The sequence below is a fragment of the Argiope bruennichi genome, chromosome 8, assembly GCF_947563725.1.
Source record: "Argiope bruennichi chromosome 8, qqArgBrue1.1, whole genome shotgun sequence".
Lineage (NCBI taxonomy): Eukaryota > Metazoa > Arthropoda > Arachnida > Araneae > Araneidae > Argiope > Argiope bruennichi.
The window spans coordinates 67,757,967-67,777,930 of NC_079158.1; the positions used below are offsets into that span (position 1 = coordinate 67,757,967).

Sequence of the window (19,964 nt, forward strand, 5' to 3'; positions counted from 1 at the left end):
ATATTTATTCCAAATGCAAAATGATAGCAATATTTTCATTTTAAAAAAATGTTCCATCAAAAATCAAAATGGATGGCAAAAAAAATTTGTATTAAAAATATTCATTCTATAAGAAAAAAGTGAAAATGCTACAAAAATGTGCAGCATGGAAATTTCTAAAGCAGAGTGAAAAATCTCAAATAGTGACGTGAGAAAGTAGTACTGTAGGTAAAGGATTATTTCCTAGAAGAAACTAGTTGAAATTAAACATGCATTTTATGCTTTTAATTAGTTCAAGTAATTTTTTGCCCTAATTATTACATTTGTGAATTATGATTGCATTAAATCACGAAATACCAGTGGAGTGCATTTAATCCAAAAGGTAAACAATACTTCAATAAGGAATTTGTATTCTCATCTGCTGTCTAGATAAATGAATTTCCTTTTCCCCGCTTATTCGATCACGAATTTTTCGGAGCGGTTCAATATTTTTGGCTCTCCAGCAGATTTTGTGTGAGATTTTTTTTTAAAGTGCGTTTTTCAAGTGAGCTAATAATTCTTGTTTGACCTAACCGTCAGACTGTAGGCGCAGATTAGGTCAGACCCTGTCATAGTACATGCTCATTGCATCTTTTTCGCGTTCACGCTGATCTCTGGGCTTTTTGGAACGAGTGTAGACTATGAACATTTACGAGCGACATTACATTCTGTTGTTTGCTGCTAGATGAATTATGGCTGTGTAATATATTATTGTAGTTCTTGTGTTCAGCTTTTTAGGGATATTTTATTATTATACATTTGTAAAGTTTATATGAATATGTTTATTATATATATGTTTGATAGTTTCAATAAATATTAATACCATCACACCCCATTAAAAAACACTGCTACTTTATTTGATAAATTGATAGCTGTATAATTTTATATAAATTGGTTGAAAATAATTATTTTCAATTTTATTCTTTAAGGATATAAAAACACAATTAGTATTTTATTTTTTCGTGCATTTGTTTTACCAAAGCGTAATGTTTTTTGACGCGCCGTTGCCAATACCCACCATGATGCTAATGGAATAATTTTATCATTAATGAGCATATATTATGCTTCTTTCTAGTAATATTCACCGGCTAAATCGGTGTAATGAGTAGAAGGGCCACATCTGTCAGTTTATAAAGAGAAATACACATAAAATGGGACTGGCGCCGCTGCATAATAACTCAAACTAGTTTACTTTGTCAGTTTGCTTTAATCTCTACAGCACTATTGAAATAACCAGATATCAGTCCCGGTAACCTCCATGAAAATCAATGTATTAAACTTATTTCCTAAAAAACCTAAATTCTAATAATACTATGGCTAATCTCCAAATTTATAGCATAAAACTTATTTTAATCGATAGTTTTTAGACTACCAATATTTTTCTTAAGATCTTTCTCATAAAAATTGTATTAAGTGATCTGCTTTATAAAAAAAGCCAATGAAGCAAGCTAATTTTTTTATAAGCAAAAGTGAAAAATTTCAAGATTTTTTTTTATTCTATTGTATCATTTGAAGCGTGATATTCTTAAGCCTAAAGCACCAGTAGAAAAAAAATGGATGTGTGATATGAGATCTCGAGGTTGTGAGTGAAGGTTATTTCTATGCAATTTCATTCTAATCTACCAAAAGCGTGACAGCATGTAAAGCTATTAGGTGCATCAAGGATAGAGAAGACACCTCGTGGACCGGCTTCGTTATTGGGGTAATCTTCGACGGATCGGATGCTGTTATGTAGCCTCGGACGCATTCGCTGGATTTGGCGGGAAATTTGGGGAAATCTCTTGAAAACTGAAATAAAATACTTAGCAACATTTGTGGCATGATGATTGAAATAAAAGACTACATTTTTAGTTCGATGCGAAACTAACTAATTCATAGGGATAAAAGAGAGTTACATAAATGCACATATTTTTTTTATATATATAAGATAACATTATTTGATGTATATGGTAGAAGGAATAATTTAAAAATATATGACAACAATGAAGCAATCTTACATGAGAAAACAATAAATTACTCTTAAATATAAAAGTGCATCAATTAATTTAAAATCTTTAAATGACTCATCAATATCATCATTTTTGTGTGACAATTGAATATAAAATTTTAAACACAGACATAATACAACATTAGATGGACAAAATGAAGTAAGAATACTGATTTGATTATTGGACAATGTATAATAAATGTTTAAAACATATATAAAGCAGGCAACATTAGTAAAAATAGTATTAAATATATTTCCAATGCATAAATAAAACTCAGGAACATGATAATAAGAAATAAATCCTTCAAATTATTATAAAAGTAATATGAAAGTCGGTTCTTCATCAAATTTAAAAGTTTCTTTAAAAAATCAAATGATAATTATTTTATTACATACTATTCATTATTTTTCTAACATAAATTTTGGTAAGCTAATAATTTGGATGCATTTTATATGTTTGTTTTCTGTTCAGTAGGGAAAAATTTATAATGCTTTAAGAATTTATGAATGCTCAAATAATAACTGATGGAATCCTAAAAAATATAGAATCAATATGATTGCACATAATGAAAAAAGCTCAATGATGAGTTATTCACCAACAATTATTTATCAAATAATTTTCTTTGAGGAATTTTTGAAATTCGAGAAAATTTAGATAATTTTGAAGGATTAATTTATATGCAAAATCAATTTATGAATAAAACTAATAACTGTTAACATAATGCAAATTATAAACATTTACGCTTTGATTCATAGAGAGAAGAAATTTAATGTAAGGCACAATGAGATATTTTAAATTTCTATTTTTCATTTTTTCTAAAAACTTCGTTGTAAATATGGTCTAACAGATATCAAATAAAGCTGAAATATTTTGAAATTGCTAGCCTTTATTTTTATTAGAATTTTGCAGTTATATTTATCAGAATTTCTTACCATTTATTTTGTTTTAAATTTTATTATTGAGCAGTTGGAATAAAGAATTAAATTTTCAAATAAAAAAACTTAGTAGAATATCAAGTTAAATTTCAATATTTATTTTGTTTTTATATTTAGCATTCTTTTTTAATTCAGAATTAATTAGATAGAAAGAAATAAAATTATTATTTTCGTATATAACAAAATAACACAAAAGTGTCACTCGCAAAAACAGATCTGCCATAAATGGCTCATTACAAAATAATTTTTTCGTTTATGACTTAAGTTTCTTTACTCCATTCATTCTATCAAATATTAAAGTATCTTAGCAGTAATCAAATATTTTTAAAGGAATATATAACAATAAGTGAATAGAAAATCGGCATTTGAATATTACTAAATATTTAAAATAACTGAAAAGGAAGCAATATTTAACCATGATAAATTCTGGAAATAAATTATACTATTAATTAAAAATTACTAAAGTGAAAAACTAAAGGTGTTTACATTTCTCCACATTCTTTTTAGATTCTGAGGCATCTTAATATGCATTACAAATTCACATCCTTTATTCCTGATTGGATAAAATAGTGAATGCAAACTTAATCTAATATTTGTGATTGAATTAATCATTGATACATGTTCAAACTCATATTTGCACCAATAGAAAGACACAGCGATATGTGATTCAAATAAAAATATTCACATGTGTGAAATATGTGAATATTTTTACACAAGTGATTGTAATATGTTTTTACTGTCAGTAATCATAATTTGATCTCCTATACAGTACAATAACAAGAGATTCATTTTAAAAATACAGGAGAAAAACATACTAGAAATAATCTTATATTCTAAGAATTTAGAGCATGTTTTGATCAGAATTTACAAGCCATTGTGTAGTATAGGGCCTTTCTAAAGAGAATTAAGTGTTTTACCTGAATATGAGCAAAACTAATGAAAAGTTTAGGTATTTTATAACTCTTTATAGTGCACATTATAAAGTCCATCTTTTAATGAATTTGCCAAGTTCAGTTTTATGTTTCAACACATTTTTTTAAGTTAATGAACATGTTAATAATTTATTTTAGGTTACTTTTTTATTATGCAAAGATTGTAACTTTATGAAAAATTAACATGGCTTTATTCATTAATTTATTATGATTCACAAGAGTGTAGCATTCACAGTTGAACACAAAATTATTTATGCTGATGCTTTGCGTTCGTAAATATTGAAATAACAAGCAAACGTGATGAAAAAGGTAGAAGACAGGCTAATTACCTTGACAAAGTGTTAACCTAATAATTTATAATTCATATATATAATTTGTAATATTTAAGTATTTATTTATTTAACAATTAGGCTAATAGCATTATTTTTATTTATCATTCTGCGATTCTTTTTAGTCTAATGGTCCTTGGCAGTTGACTAGTTTGCCTAGTGGAAAATCTGTCACTCAATAAATTTGTAAATGGATTCAACAAACAGAAAAGAATCGTTAAATATAGTCCAATTTTTGAATAAAATAATTGAATAACTTTAACAAATTATTATGTAGTTCTTTAAACGAAAATAGTCGAGGAGAGAAGCTATAACAAAATATTGAAATTTGACTTTTTAGAAGAGCAAATACAGTAGAAATACAAAACTGATTTGGCATCGATCTATAATTTTGGAGTGATAGAGCAGTACATTAAAACTTCCATTATTCTGAAATTACATGGAGCATTCACAAATAGAAAATAAAATACAGATTAATAGTACAAGTAATACTGAATTCTCATATTTATTCTTGTATTGCTCAGCTTTAATATGACTTTTTGAATGTTAAAAATCGTTATGACATTGAAACCGAATGCTCCGCGATTTTAAAACAAAACATGCAATCGATTATTGCGGATTATTTAGTCGTGGCGCCATCTACTGAACGAAAGACCTGCAAACGGGAAATTTTTCTTAATACAGTAGTAGTTAATTATAATTTCGGAAATTGATTAATATGTGACATTGATTCATTTCCGAAATATTTTAGTTTTAAGACTTCTTAATTATATATTTATATGAGAGGACAATCTGACAACAAATGTATGGTGAATGTTATTTAAATAATTATTTAAATTTGCGTTACTTATTTTTTTACTTCAATTATATTATTGCCATTTTTGTAGCAATAATAATAGTACAAAAGGATTCTTTGCTTTTCAGAGGTTAATTAATTAATAATGCCCTTTCTTTTCAGTTATGTGCGTGGCATAAATTTAAAACTAATTGCATTAAAAAAACTAATTTTTTTAAAATTAGTTATTTTTGGAAATTGAATTTCATTTAGTTTTTGATAGTAACAGAACAGAATTTTAACTCTTTTATTCTTAAATAGTATTTGGTTTAATATTTTAACACATTTTGTAAAATTATTCTAAAAGTTATCAATTGACTTGAATAGTGTCGAAAAGGGTGTTTCTTAAAAAATATATCCAAGTAGCACAGAATGTAGCACAATATTGTACAATATTACGCGATATTTTATTAAACTACACAATATAACAGATATTCTTTAATATCATACAGTATCGTATAATATATGTATGATGGCGCATATATTATACAATATTACGATATTGTTAGATGCATTATCGTAATCTTAAAATGATAAATATTTGGAATGAAAATGAAACTTTCAATGAATATCATTTCAATCTATGTATTAAAATATCAAATTACTACTATTATTAGACAAATATTTAATGATGAAAAATACTACATAACATTTATACAAGAGTTCCTAGAATTTTTTTTTCTACATACAAATATAGAATATGTAATCAAATTTTCATTCAGGGAGAATAATATTTCAAAACTCGAAATGGAATTTTAAATATTTCCTGAAATGCATACGAGTTTTTTCTCTCTAAAGTTTCAAAACTTAAAGACATTTTGTTTCTGAATACTTACACATTAAAGGGCTAGTGCAAGGTGTCACCACTTCGTCTCTATACGGGGCATCCGTTATGTCCTCAAAGTTCATAATGAACATGCTGATCTCTCCCTCCTCATTCTTAATAGGAGCTGTCACCTGGCTGCACAAAAATTTGGTCCCTGAGCATGAAAAAAAAATAGAATTAATATTATGATAGGCATATTTCATATCATATGAAAATGGATAAATTTCAACAATTAACTGTGTAGCAGAAAGGAATACAAAATTTACAATATATATACTATATTTACTATATAAATTTACTACATATCTTGATTAGCAAAACGTACGATATCTCGCGATTTTCTGAATGTCAATCAATATCGTGAAGATATCACACCAACGTGTAGGCCATTTTATGATAATAGGAGCACAGTTTTACAAGTTTTTCAAGCACAGTTTTTAATTTAAATAAAAAAAATTGTTAATTTAATACTTAACACTTCTTTACATTTACTTTATTGTAGGTATCAAATTGTCAGGCGTATTCAGTATATGGTTAATCTAAACAAAAATCATTTCAGATTTTTTTTTAATGCTATAGATTTCTTCTATTCTAGTAATGAAATGTCGCTTTAAGTATTTTAGATATAAACAATTATGAGAGTTTTTACTATGAATATAAAAATTTTATTTTAAGAAATTGTACTTTAATTGCATTATACAAAATATCATTTATGCTAAAAAAGAAAAGTCTTTGTATTTTCTTCACTGAATCGACTGAGCTTTTAAAACTGTTAAAACCGTTAATATATATATCCATTATTATAAAATGTATATATGTTGTCCGGATGTCAATTTAAGAGTTATCTATAACTTCTGTGAAAGCAATTTTTGGGTTTGTTTTCCAAGATCAATATATATATATGAACTATCAAACAATATTGTACAGTATAGCATAGCGTAGATACTGTACAATACTGTTGTTGCTGCTGCTAATATATATTGTTAAGTTGAGGTCTGAAAATAAAATCTTCAGAAATTATGATTCATAAATTTAATTTAAGTTTAAAACATATCGCCAACAGATAAATTTTCTGTGAAAATATATCCTTATTAGCAGAGAACATTTTACGAAAAATGATATTTTAATTCTATGCTGATTAAAAAGAGTTCGAAATTATTTCGTTGCTATGTTAATTTTAATGAAATTTCATGAAAATCTACTATTTACTGAATTATTCCATTCTTTATTTTAAAATATGTGGAAGCGAATTAATCCCTTTCATTGATAACAATTTTTAAAAAAATTAGAAAATAAAAAGAAAAGTGAAGTATTGTAGTAGATATTGTTGATGGCAAAAGTATTTATTGATGATAAACCTTTATTAATTAAACCATCTCTTTTTTAAAATTAAAAGATAAGAAATGGAAAAATATTATTTAAAAGAATAAAAAACTAAATTATCCATGTAAAAATTTGCTCTACTTTATAATTGTTCATAATAATGTAATTTTACGTTTGTCTTTAAGAAAATATGATAATAGATCGGATTCTACTTCCATTTATTTAGTTTCCATTCAAGGAGAAATTACTAAATATTGAAATTTTTTGACACACAAATTTGCTAGCGGTATTTTTTTAAATTTAAAATACGGCTATCTGAGAAAGGTAATTCAATTTTAAAAACCATTTCAATTTAAAATATGAAAATAAGTCAGCAGACTTTCCAGTTAAATATGATGCTATTTTTTTTATCTTATAATTTGAATTAAAAAATGAAATTTAAACAGAAGTAAGAACTTCTGAAAATGCTTATATCTATTTTAACTTTCTATAATTAGTGCATTTTTTTTATAAAATTTGATGTTTATGCATATTTCCAAATACTTAGTCAAGTATAAATTCAAATCTAAATGTATGCTGTTGAACAGAGGTTTCAAGAACTCGAAAATTCTAATTTCCATACGCCTATTTGGGATCTTTAGAAAAGGCACAATTTTTCACTCATAAGGCTCGATAGTTTTATATAAAATGAATACAATAAACAAAAAAATTGCTTGAAGTTAATTGATCAAGTTTCATACCAAGTTGATGATAATTACAAAAGCAATTTTTATTGTGAATTCATATTTCTCATTTGAAATAAGTAGATATAACTTGAAGTCATAGTTTTGATCAAGGGCTTATAACTGAAAATATTGTTTTTCTTTAAAGATTCTAGAAGAAAATCAAACCATAAATATCAAAGAACTGTATTTTTTTTTGTGCATAAATGACGTTTCTTTTTTCAAGTTTCGAAAGATTTCAACCGTTTCATTTAAAAAATTTAAGAACTAATCTTTACTGTTTATTCTTTTTTAAAATGCCACTGCTTTATTTAAACCAAACTTCGAAGTAAATAAATTTACTATCTTTGTTATCTTGAAGCTTTAATTTTTTTTACTCCACTATTTCTAAGATGAATTTTGAACTGTATTTTGTATTATACGTAATAATTTTGTGTTATGAATTTCTTGATTGATGTTTTTAATAGAGTGATGTTTGAATGATGATTTTGAATGAGCTCGGGTATGACAAAATTTCTATAAAAAGGGATGTTACTTACGAGTTAATTTTTAAAATATTTAATTTTTCTTATAATATATACATTTTTTAATATCCAAGACGTGCTTGTTTATAGATGCAGATGATGGTGATTAAATGTTAAGTAAGCTGTTTGGTGATAAGATTATATGGGATATATATATTTTCACCCATTTTGTTTTGATTTATTTTTATTGACTTTTGTTTTGACTTTGATTATTTCAAACGATTTAAACTAAGCTATTGATTTACAAGCAGTTTGACGATGCATTGTAGTTTTCTATTATAAGAATAAATTTATCATATTTCAGACAAAGAATTTAATATAATACAAAACAGCATTGGTCGCTATAATTTTTTTGAGGTATGTTACTACCTTCGGGATGAATTTTTCGGGGGGAATTTCGAAAATAGTGATGTTTTTGAATATTTGCATAAAAAAGATTAAAAAAAAACATCTATGAAAACAAATTATACCAGTTAAACAGCAAAAGTTTTTAAAAATAATAGAAAAAAAAGCTTTTTTTTTATTTGACTAAAAAGACGCTATAAAGCAAAAATCTTCTAGCTTTGAGATTTTTCAAATGATTTACCTGAAATTTTGCAGATAAGAAATATATAAATTTATGAGGTTTTTCCATAAGAAAATTCTTTGATTTGATTAAGAATTATCTATTTAGAATTAGAAAAATTAGCACCTAAAGATGTAAAATAGCACTAGAACTTATATAAATACAAATATAAAGATCAGTATAAACTCCCCCCAAAAAATAAAAATAATATTTTAAAGATTTTATGAAAAAAAAAAGAACCTGTTAAAATATTAAGAATATAAATATTGTATTTACTTTGTATTCTTAATACTTTTCAAATATTAAGAAAATTAATAAAAAAATAAATTTGCAAAAAATCGACTTTTTAAAGAAGTCATTTACCTTAAATAAGTGTTCAAATAATTTTGCAAAAAATTGACTTTTTAAAGTAGTTATTTACCTTAAATAAGTGTTATATATAATTTTTTTTATTATGATCCTTTTTTACTATGTGATAAAACTATTTTATTAGTTAATAGGATTGCTAAATAATAATGATTTCATATAACTGATCATAAAATGAAATCTTTAACAACAATTAGAATAAATACAACCTAAAAAAGATCCATGTAAGGGTTTTCGGTTAATTTCGTTGTTGACCGGGTTGTTTACCGCCTTAAATTATAAACCTCTTGGATTACAAAGGAAGGTGATAGATTAATACTCAAATTTATGCCAATCTTAACTGTTAAGGTTTACTAAAATTTGCACAACAAAGGAATATACACTTGTAAAAAAGTTTAGAATTTCCCAATAAATTAAATTTTCGTTATTGTTTTAATTTCTCGTATATCTCAAATCACTGAAAAAAGATTTAGATATTCTTAATGGATGCAAGGTCAATGACTTCTGGTATTAAAGACGATTTGGTGACAAAAAGAAAGGTCTAGAAAATATAAGAATTTCGGTGACATCTCTATTAATAATCGAGACCTGAAGATTCTTTTAGAAAATTCCATAATCTGTTGCGAAACTATAAAAGGAGAAGAGCTGAAACGAAAATTAAATTCTTTATTTGGAGTATATTGATTGCTGAATGAGTTGTGCGCTATTATGCTGTGTTACTATTTAAGTAGCGATTTGCTATTTGCAAATGTGTTTTCAATTCCTACAAATAATGCTTTTATGGCTTTGGCTGTGTTTATGTTATTTGTGCTCCGTATTTTCGGAAATCCTAAATTAATGCAGCATCTTTCATTATTTAGCGCATTCAAATCCTTTTACCTTATACCTAACCTATTAAGCCGGATGTTTTTCGTAACAATATATGTTTTCATTCGTTATATTAGGAATAGAATATGCCACGTTGCGAAAAAAAATGAGAGCATCCTTACTGGTTTTATTAAAAACTTATTATTGGAAAACTGAAAATGAAACTACTTTTTACTCAAATCAGTTAAAAGTTGAAACTTTTCCACTCTTTTTTTCTCCATGAGAAGCATAAACAAAAAAGAAAGAATGATATCGCGCTTTGATGCTTTCGACTCAGATTCAACAATGAATTTATCAAAGAAATAAAAATCAATTTTGCAATTTCCTCCACTAAATGCAAGAAGAGAACATCATGTTTAGTTGTTTATTTATAATACTTATCTATCTAATTCGATTTTCCTATTTATGAAAACTATTTTAGCGATGTAATAATTATTAAAATTTGATTATTATACATTTTTGATGACTCCAGAGCGTTTGGAAATTTCAGAAACTACTTGAATCCCTGAATTTTATCATTTTGAAAACAATATCCAATGAATGTAAATTTTATATTCTTTTTTCGAATTTCCTTTATTTGAAATTCTGAAGTATAGTAATATCCACTTTTAAATTCGTTATTCTATATGGAGAAATTTTTTTACATCAACGTTTAAGAATTCATATACATACATAAAACATATTTTAAATGTTTTTACCAAAGCAAAACATTCCCAAGAGAAATTTGTGGTGCAGGTTGTAAAATATTTTGCGACGGAAAAGAATCGAAAGAGAATTCCAGAAGAAAAGCCCATCATGTAATATTTATTATTTGCCTATTTGTTTGGACAGAATATGCGATGCAATCCATCTCCTTCGTTATGTAAAAAAATATCAGACTTAATCTACCTAATGCTTCTCGTAAATTTGATCTTTAATAATGCTACATAATAAAAACTATTTTATGTAGTTTTATTTATTTATCTTTTCAAAAATATGTATCTTGAAATAGAAAATTACCGAATTTTTTTTCGTCAAATTTTACTTATTTAAATAAATGATTCTCTAGCATATTATTCTCTATTCAACATTTTATTAATTATACGTCCTATTATTTTTTCATTTAAATATTTTTATTGGTGAAAATGTGCAATTCTCGCTTAGTTATTTCAATAGGAAATTGTAAATAATTCTTTGATGGTCATTTTGGATAGATAAAAGTGTTTTATTTACATTACAATGTTTTATTTTTAGAATTCCATAATATGAAGTTCAAATATATATACTACCAATTACTTTTGTTAAAAAGAGAACAATAAAAATCCTTTTTATTATTCTGAATAAAATTTTTTCAAATTAAAAATGTTAGGTAATAAAAAAGAACTTATATTAAATAAATTCAAATTTGTGTAAATTTTGACTAGGAATTAGAGCTGATGTGTATTTTTAATGCAATTACATATTCAATAAATTTCTTTAAAATTAATTATAATATAAACACTTCTTTTGGCTTAATTACCGAAGCGATGCCATGCCTGCAATGATTTGTTTTTCTGCATTTGGAGTTCATCCTTTCCTTTTTGAGATATGAGTTAGGATTTAGATGAAATAAAAAAAAACTTTAAATGAATTTCTTAAAATATTCTTATAATAATAAGGATTGTAGCAATTTTTTATTTGTTTGTGTTGAATGCAGAACTGTAAATATCATGGGGAATGACTTTTAATATGCTATGTCATGCGTGAGCACAAATAAGCACATTGTTTTTCCAAACGCAACTCCCTGAAAATATTTGCAAATTTTCTTCATTGTTTCTCTGTTAAGATTTTTTCATAAAAAGGAGTTTTTTTCTTTTTTTTAGAATGCATATATTATTAGAATACACAATATGAAAAAAAAATAGATTTAATAATAAAACTACAACTTTTTGGAAAAGGCTTTAAAGAAACGATAATTAATTGTAATTTAATAAAAAAGACAATGCAGTTGCTTCTTTGCTCAAATTTCTCATTTATAACCCCCCCCCCCAAAAAAAATACCACCGATTTTCAAAAAACAATGTTATCTTGAACATTCAGCAAGTTATTCTCTAAACTTTACTTAAAATTGAAAATAATTAAATATTTTTTTAAAAAAAATGATTTCTTGGATTTGCCATGTTTTATTCTTTTCAAACTGATGGAGTTTGCGGCTTTTATTTTTTACTGTTATTTTCAGGCGATTCCAATTACTTAAAGAAGAAAACTTATTTATTATCAAAAGATTGAATTATTGAATCAATTTTTAACATTAGAAAAACAGTCGATTTCCTTTCTAATATTTTAAAACTCACTTAAAAATCTTAAAGATTAAGTTTATTCACCAGTAAGTGTAAATGTAACATAAAATTTTCAGTTTAAATATTTCTCATAAATAAAATAATAATAAACCTATTATTGTTTAAGTTTTCTAAGATTTCATTAGGTTTGAAGTTAATACGATTACATAAAGAGGAATCAAAATGCACGAATTAAATATGAAAGTTTTAGAATTATAAAGTTTCAGAAGTCATTTATTTACTTAATTTTAAAATAAAATGCAAAACTTTTACTTTCATTATATCTATAATTTTAATACTTTAATATTTTTTTACAGTAAAGCTTTTCATGTTTTTCAAAATAGGAGGAAAGAAAGGAAGAAAAAAAAATAGCTTGTTATAGTAAAGCTTTTAATTTTTTTTCAAAATACTTGTAGGAAAAAAATAGTTTTTTATAGTAAAGATTTTCATGTTTTTCACAATACTTGCAGGAAAAAACAAATACAGAGTGTTGAACTATATGAATGTGTGCTTACCATCTTTCCGATAGTATATAATTTCGAGTTGTTTCTCGAGGCAGGTCGTAAGGGACTCCCTGATCTGGGCCGTGGCTTGGGAGCTGGTGAGGGGTCCGTGCAGGAAGTCGCACGTCGCAGGCTTCTGCATGAGTTCGGCCCGCGAAAACCCCACCAGATCACAGAAGCCATCATTACAGTAGATGATAGGAAATTGTTCCACCTGTGCATTCGCCAGCAAGAAACGACGATCTGCAAAGAAAAAGAACGTTAGATTAGAAACACATCACTATAAAACGAATTTAATAAATATAAATTAGATTGTAGAAATATTGATGTGTGATTATAAATAGTTTCCTTAAGTCAAAAATTTAAAATAAATTCGATTAAGGTAGTTTATGTTTTAAATTCAACGTGCTGAATCAATATTTACTGCAAAGAAAAGTATTTAAATGAAATATTACAGAAGCAACAATACACATTTTATCAAATCAATTATCAAAGCGAAGATTAGTGGTATCCGGGCCATAGTTTAATGTCTTTATTTCACCCCCCCCCACCTCAGTGGATGCTAGTGATTTTAGTAAACAGAAAGGATGGGCGAGAAATGGCATTTCTTTCTTCGCCCCTTTATTATATTTGTTTTCAAAAACTGGCAATTACTAATATTTTGTCTCCAATCCCCTTAGATTGAATCCCAAAGCATCAATACACCCTGCCCTCTGGCGTTACCTCACTGTATCAAATAATTATGAGCAGAAAATAATATGTTAATTTAAACTAAGTGTGAGATATTTTTTTATTCTCATATTAAAAAAGATAACTGAAATCTAAAGAGAGCGTTATTGTATTCCCCCCCCCCCGTTTCGTAGCAATCGAACTCGTTACTTACTGTTTGTTTAATATTTATTTAAGGAGCAAAAACATTACAATATTTCAAAAAAGCAATTCCAACCAATAATTTTCTTTACATAAAAGCAAGTATAATTCAGTAATAATTTTGTTAAGATATGGTTTAAAATAATTTAGAAAATAAAGAAAGTGTCGATTTTTGATTTAGAGTAAGTTAATTCGTTAAAAGAAAACTTGCATCTCAAGTAAATATTATTCTTATAATAACAATTATTTAATGATCATTTCCCACTTTATACTTTACATATTTTAAATTCTCCTAATGAACATTATATTTTTAATTTAAAAATACTTTTTAATACTTAAACTCAATATAATTTTATTATTGCTGTTGACGTAAGAAGTAACCATATTCATAGGAATCAAAATCAATAATAAGGAGGGGAATAAAGTACCCAAGTACTGAAATCTACTTAAGGTTATCGTATAGAATATTAATTAAAATTTGGCCACAATTTTAGGTTATTGAAATTATTTTTTATGATCCTGTTATTTTTAATCAAAGTTATTTTTTACAACTACCCTTATTTTCTTAAAGTTGGAATTTTTTTAATGAAACTTTATGCATTCCAGTGATGTAATATTTGCTAACTTTAACTAGCATATTCAGATTTTGCTTCAGAAGTTTGAAATTTTAAATATTAAAATATAGTATCTTTTTGACAATGGGATTCTAGTGATGCAAACCATTTTATCTAATTACTCGTATTTTATCTAATTATTATCCAATTAAATACATATGTACAAATGCTTGCCTAAATAAAGAGAAATTATCGTACATTCTTTTCACTTATTCACTTACGAGTAATGTTTTTTAAGTCTCTCCTCCTAAGTATGCAAGGGAGAAAACGTTCTAATGATAGCATTATTTAATAAACTGCCTAACAGCGACAACATAAAATTTATACCAATTTACTTCTTATTTCATAGTAACAAAATAAGGAGGGGAATAAGGTATTAGTTTTAAGAGCAATAACAGATTAATTTTCATTTTTTTTTTGTTTAGCATAAAAAAATTCATGTACAATACTTATTATGTTAACAATTGTTTTTATACATCAAGAATAGTTTGTCTTTGTGAAAAAAAAAAAAAAACTAAAATCAACAATGATTTCAGAGATTTTATATTCACTATCGTCTAATGTACCCTAGTGTGTGTAATGTATTAAATGCTATAATTATTATCGCCAAAATTTACATAATCTCGCTTCTCTGTACAACAAAATATTGAAATGAGATAATGATCACCTATTGAAAGTTTTGTAATAGTTTAGCATCAATTAAATTAATGTCTGATATTTTGAAACTGTTTTCCCACTGCACAGCTGAGCCAACTTTTTTTCAATCACGTCCAAAAAGAAAACATCAAAACTGTCCACAGCAATATTATTTTCTGCACAAAACTCAGCTGACACGACAGAAATTAAAATTCTCTTCGCAAGCAAAACAACTTTCGTATTCGGATCGAAAGATGCCGAAACTGCTTTTGATTCAGGCCCTCCTCCCAATGTTCACTCCCTTTGATCCAATAAGAGAAAGCAGGCAATGCTCTTCCCTTCTTTATTATTATTAACTCGTTCCTCCGTCGGCTAAACTATCAAGACGAATGCCCAATCGCATTGATTAAAACCAATTTCTCACAGTCGCTCCTCCTCAGATCGTTGCAACTATTTTAGGAGTGGCTAGTTCCAAGGTCATTTTGGAACTATCCCGGCTCCTGATTTTTATGGCTTCGCCGCTATGAATAACATGATATTCAGACGGTTCTAGCAAATATATAATGTATCTTTTACTTCTGAAAGAATGAGAAGGTTGGGAGTTAAATGTATGTCGTAGATATTAAAAAAATGTTATGAATTTGAGTAAAAATATAATTATATACCTAATATTTTGAATTCTTGAGATTTGGAAATGTTAATTAAATTGTCAGATAGAATTAATGAACATAATTATATAAGCTTTGGCACTTAGAGGAATTTTTTTTTTCTACTTAGAATTTTCTGAGTAGAAGTTACCAATAAAAAGTAGACATAATTATTTTATTCGCAGAATATTGAATATATATAATGAAAATATTGGATATATATATATAAAATAAAAAAATATGAACATGCATATTGGTTGATATGTCTTATTTTGTTTTAGATTCTTAAGAAAAAGAAAGATATTAGAATTTAACAATAAATTTCCCCATCTTTTTCACCAAAAGGATAATTATTTTTATTATATTCATATGTAATAATTAAGAAAGAAAATATTTAAATATGTCTGGATACTCATTTATTAAAACAGAAATAAAAAATTTAGATTTTATCATTGTATTCAATTTATAACGATTATTTTTATATAACTAAAAATTTATATATGAAATGTTTATATTTATAGGTATAAAATATTTATTTTTTCGATTGCCAAAAAAGCTGTGAAACAAATCTATAATTGGTGAAACCAAATGTGTTTTAAAAATTAATTTAGTTAAAATTATGGAATTTTTAGATAAAAAAAAGAGAGATAAAAGCAAAAACCTTCTTTAGAAATTTATCAAATAATATGTTCAAAAATTTGAAGATAACATTAGAATTGCATTACCTATCTTCTGAACTAAAAATTAAGATGTATATAAGAACTAAAATTAAGATTTTCTTCAAAAAGTAAGCCAACAATAATACGGCAACGCCGCCAAGATAGTTATTTGGCAAAGAAACAAGTTTTACAGTTTCACGAGTTCAATCGCGTTAACTTAATTCTAATTAGAAATATTATGATTTAATTTTTAGTGTTATAAAATAATAATAATCAGATTACGTAATGTAATATTTTTTATGTATCATTATCAGTTGATGAATGCAGCCATTTTATTCTGCGATAGATTTTAGCATTATTAAGGAAAATCGTAAGGTGTAAGGTAGAATCTGACGCAAATGCAATTTATAGAATATTACAAATATATATCAAAGCATCTGAAATGACAAATCTATAAATACGGAGCTTCAAGGCTTTCGTTATTGAAAAGTTCTGGATATGCTAGAAGATGCTTAAATATGACGGTAAATTGATTTCTATGATGTAGAAATCAATCGGCCCAACCGTGATTTTTAATAAGAAAATGTTTTTATTTATTAAATACTATTTCCAAACTTTCGAAGCCTTAAACTGCGTTTAAAAAGTACATTTATTAATACTTTTTAAAAGAAAATAAAAAATACTGTTAAATAATTTTTAAAAAAAACTGATTTTTTTCAGTATGCACACCCCTGCATTCTTCTTTTCGGTCATAATCAATAGCTCAGTTGCAACGTTCTTAATTTTTTAAAAAAAATCCGGCGTTCGTTAGCTGTTCCAGTTTTTAGTGAAGCCATAAAAAACGAATGCATTTTACTCTATTAACGATGACAGCAAGCATGAGTTGAAAGAAAGCAATTCCAGAATTTCTCTAAATTTAAAAATACTTTTAAAAATCCCTCCTACTTTCACATTTTCGTTCTATAACTAAAACGCTAAGTTAGCCCTTTTACCTCTTTCCATTTGAAAACGGCTTAGTTATCACGCGAACGTAGCGTCTTTAGAAAAGGCTTGATATTTTATTAAGTGAAGTGAAAAAAAGCAATTGGAATTCGTACAGCTGACAATGAAATATTCATTCTTCTTTTAACAGCAATTTTGATGAATTATCCGAAAAGAGCCGGAAACAAAGATGTTGTCAGATCTTTCATTGTACAATGAGAAATGCTGACATTTTAGTTTTCACTTAAAATCTTATCATATTTTCATGTAGAAATGGAATTGTTTGACTGATGGCATTAGAATGTTAGATTATAGAAGATATTGAGTTAAAAGTGGAGTTTCTGTGTAGGATGTACTTGGTAATTTATTACAAACTTTGGAATGCTAAATAGAATAAAAATTGGGATTTTTAGAATATTTAAATTACTTTTTATTTATTATAAAAGTTTTTCTAGGAAACATGCTTCTCTTAGAAGTATTTTTAAATATTTACATTTATTTGGTTAAAAAAAGAAGAGCGAAATTAAAATATTTCCTCCAAATATAATTTTTTAAAATTTATTTATCGTCAATAATTCTTTCTACAAAAGGCAATTATTAAATTTGAAACCAAAATTACTCTTCCATTTTTTGTGAAATGGGAAAACGCATGTTTTGAAAGAAAAGGAAACAGTGATTTTGAAAGAGGACCGTTTAAATTTTATGATTCAAAAGAAAAAAACTATGATGAAGAAATTATGAAGTATGAAAGAAAATATGAAACTATTATGAAGTTGTATATCGAAAATTTCTCTACAAACAATTCGGTATAAAGGTTCAGTAATGTACAAAAACAATAAATAAATGTTCTAAAATGCATTAAAGATCAGGAGAAAAGCTCTCATTTTGAATAATAATAATAGATGATCTGTTTATATAATTTAATTTTTTTATAAGCTACTTTTAAAAATTGACAAAATAAATCTGTTTAACAAAATCAAAGCAAAAAAATTACATTTTAAATGCTTAAAATTTAAGTTTTTTTAAAAATAAAATTGTTTGAGGATACTTTTAAGAAATACTCAAACCCTCAACCGAAAACATATTATACATTTTATAAAATTTTGTTCTTAATTAGTTAGTTGAATCTGTATTTTCATTTAAATGTATCATATTACAATAATAGAATTATCTTCTTAACACATATTTAAATCCTATAATTTTTATAAAAATTTCTTGTTATTTCTAGATTATATTAGTAGAAATTTATAGCGTGTCTTGAATAATCAAAAATTCTATCAGGTATTCTGTTATGTTAGCATCAGTATATTAGTAAATAAAATTGTACTTCTAATAAAATTTCATTAAATATTTTTTCTACTATTATTAATCAAATTAAGAATCTATTATACACATTTCATAAACGTAATAAATTTGATGCAAAAATATATTTAAGTATCAATCAATTTAATTAATTAATATTATATTTCTTTCATTAGAGTTCCTAAAATAAGATACTATCAATATTTAGTTGATTCTTAATCTCGTATTCCAAATTTGTTTATGGCAATTGATATTAATAATTTATTTCAGATTGAAGATGAGATGAGAAGTGATATGTGAAATTTGGATCAGATTCGATTTACTAGTACCGAACTAAAATACATCTATTTATATTCTATTGAAAAAATTCCCACCCTCAATGAATAGTATAATTTAATTTCATTCATTATTTCTTTAGATTTGGATACTAAAATGGAATTATTTATTATGTAACAGAATATCTTGATAAGTTTATTTATAATTAAATAACAAAACTCGTAACTAAATCAGATGAACTATTTGAATTCGCGAAAACAAATAAGACAATAGCTCAAATTTTATAGTTTCAAATTAAATATCCCGAGACTTTCTTAAAAATAGAAAGATTGAATTATTCAAAAATTGTTAGTTCCGGACATTGACATCTTCGAATATTGTATCTATTGATGGTGAATAATACAAAGATTAAAGTATGTTAAAAATGTTTCTTGTAAAAATATTTTAAATGTATAAAAAATAAAATTCAAATAATTTTTACTGCCAATCCAATATAAATAGATCTATATATCTATAGAGATTATAAAATTAAATGTATTTTCGGAACAATAAAAGAATTTTAAGTAAACAATAGCAGCTCAGTATACAGAGATTACATAAAGCATTTTTTAAACAATCAGAGAAAGTGGTTATAATGGTATGGTTGGTAGGACTTATATAAAGTTTTTGCACAGTATCTTATGCTAAAAAAGCAAGACTAGAACGATTTTGCATTAATCTCGATTTGAATAGAAGTATTGGTAATACTAGAAGAATTGGAGATTCTATTTCTCACTCTACTTAGATTCTACTTGATTTATCAGAAATCTAATCTGGCAAGACATCTTCTATGATTATATGCTTTGAAATTTCAGAAAAGATACTTTAAAACAGTTAACATCTTTCTTATTTGACCGTGGTTAAAAGTTATGAAATAAATGTCCAACAAATCTTCTTGAAAGATGCAACT

At 25.8% G+C, this 19,964-nt stretch overlaps 1 protein-coding gene across 9 annotated transcripts in view; it reads right to left on the bottom strand.

The window, feature by feature from the left end:
• Positions 1-19,964, bottom strand: part of LOC129980900 (potassium voltage-gated channel subfamily H member 2-like) — a 369,894-nt gene that overhangs the window by 172,656 nt on the left and 177,274 nt on the right. For 8 of the 9 annotated variants that reach the window (XM_056091369.1, XM_056091364.1, XM_056091368.1 and 5 more), the window contains exons 2-4: positions 13,043-13,273; positions 5,874-6,017; positions 1,696-1,806 (exon numbers count right to left, since the gene is read on the bottom strand). In XM_056091369.1, coding sequence (XP_055947344.1) covers positions 1,696-1,806; positions 5,874-6,017; positions 13,043-13,273 — 486 coding nt within the window. The remainder of the gene's footprint in view (positions 1-1,695; positions 1,807-5,873; positions 6,018-13,042; positions 13,274-19,964) is intronic. The other variant, XM_056091370.1, reaches the window with a different exon arrangement.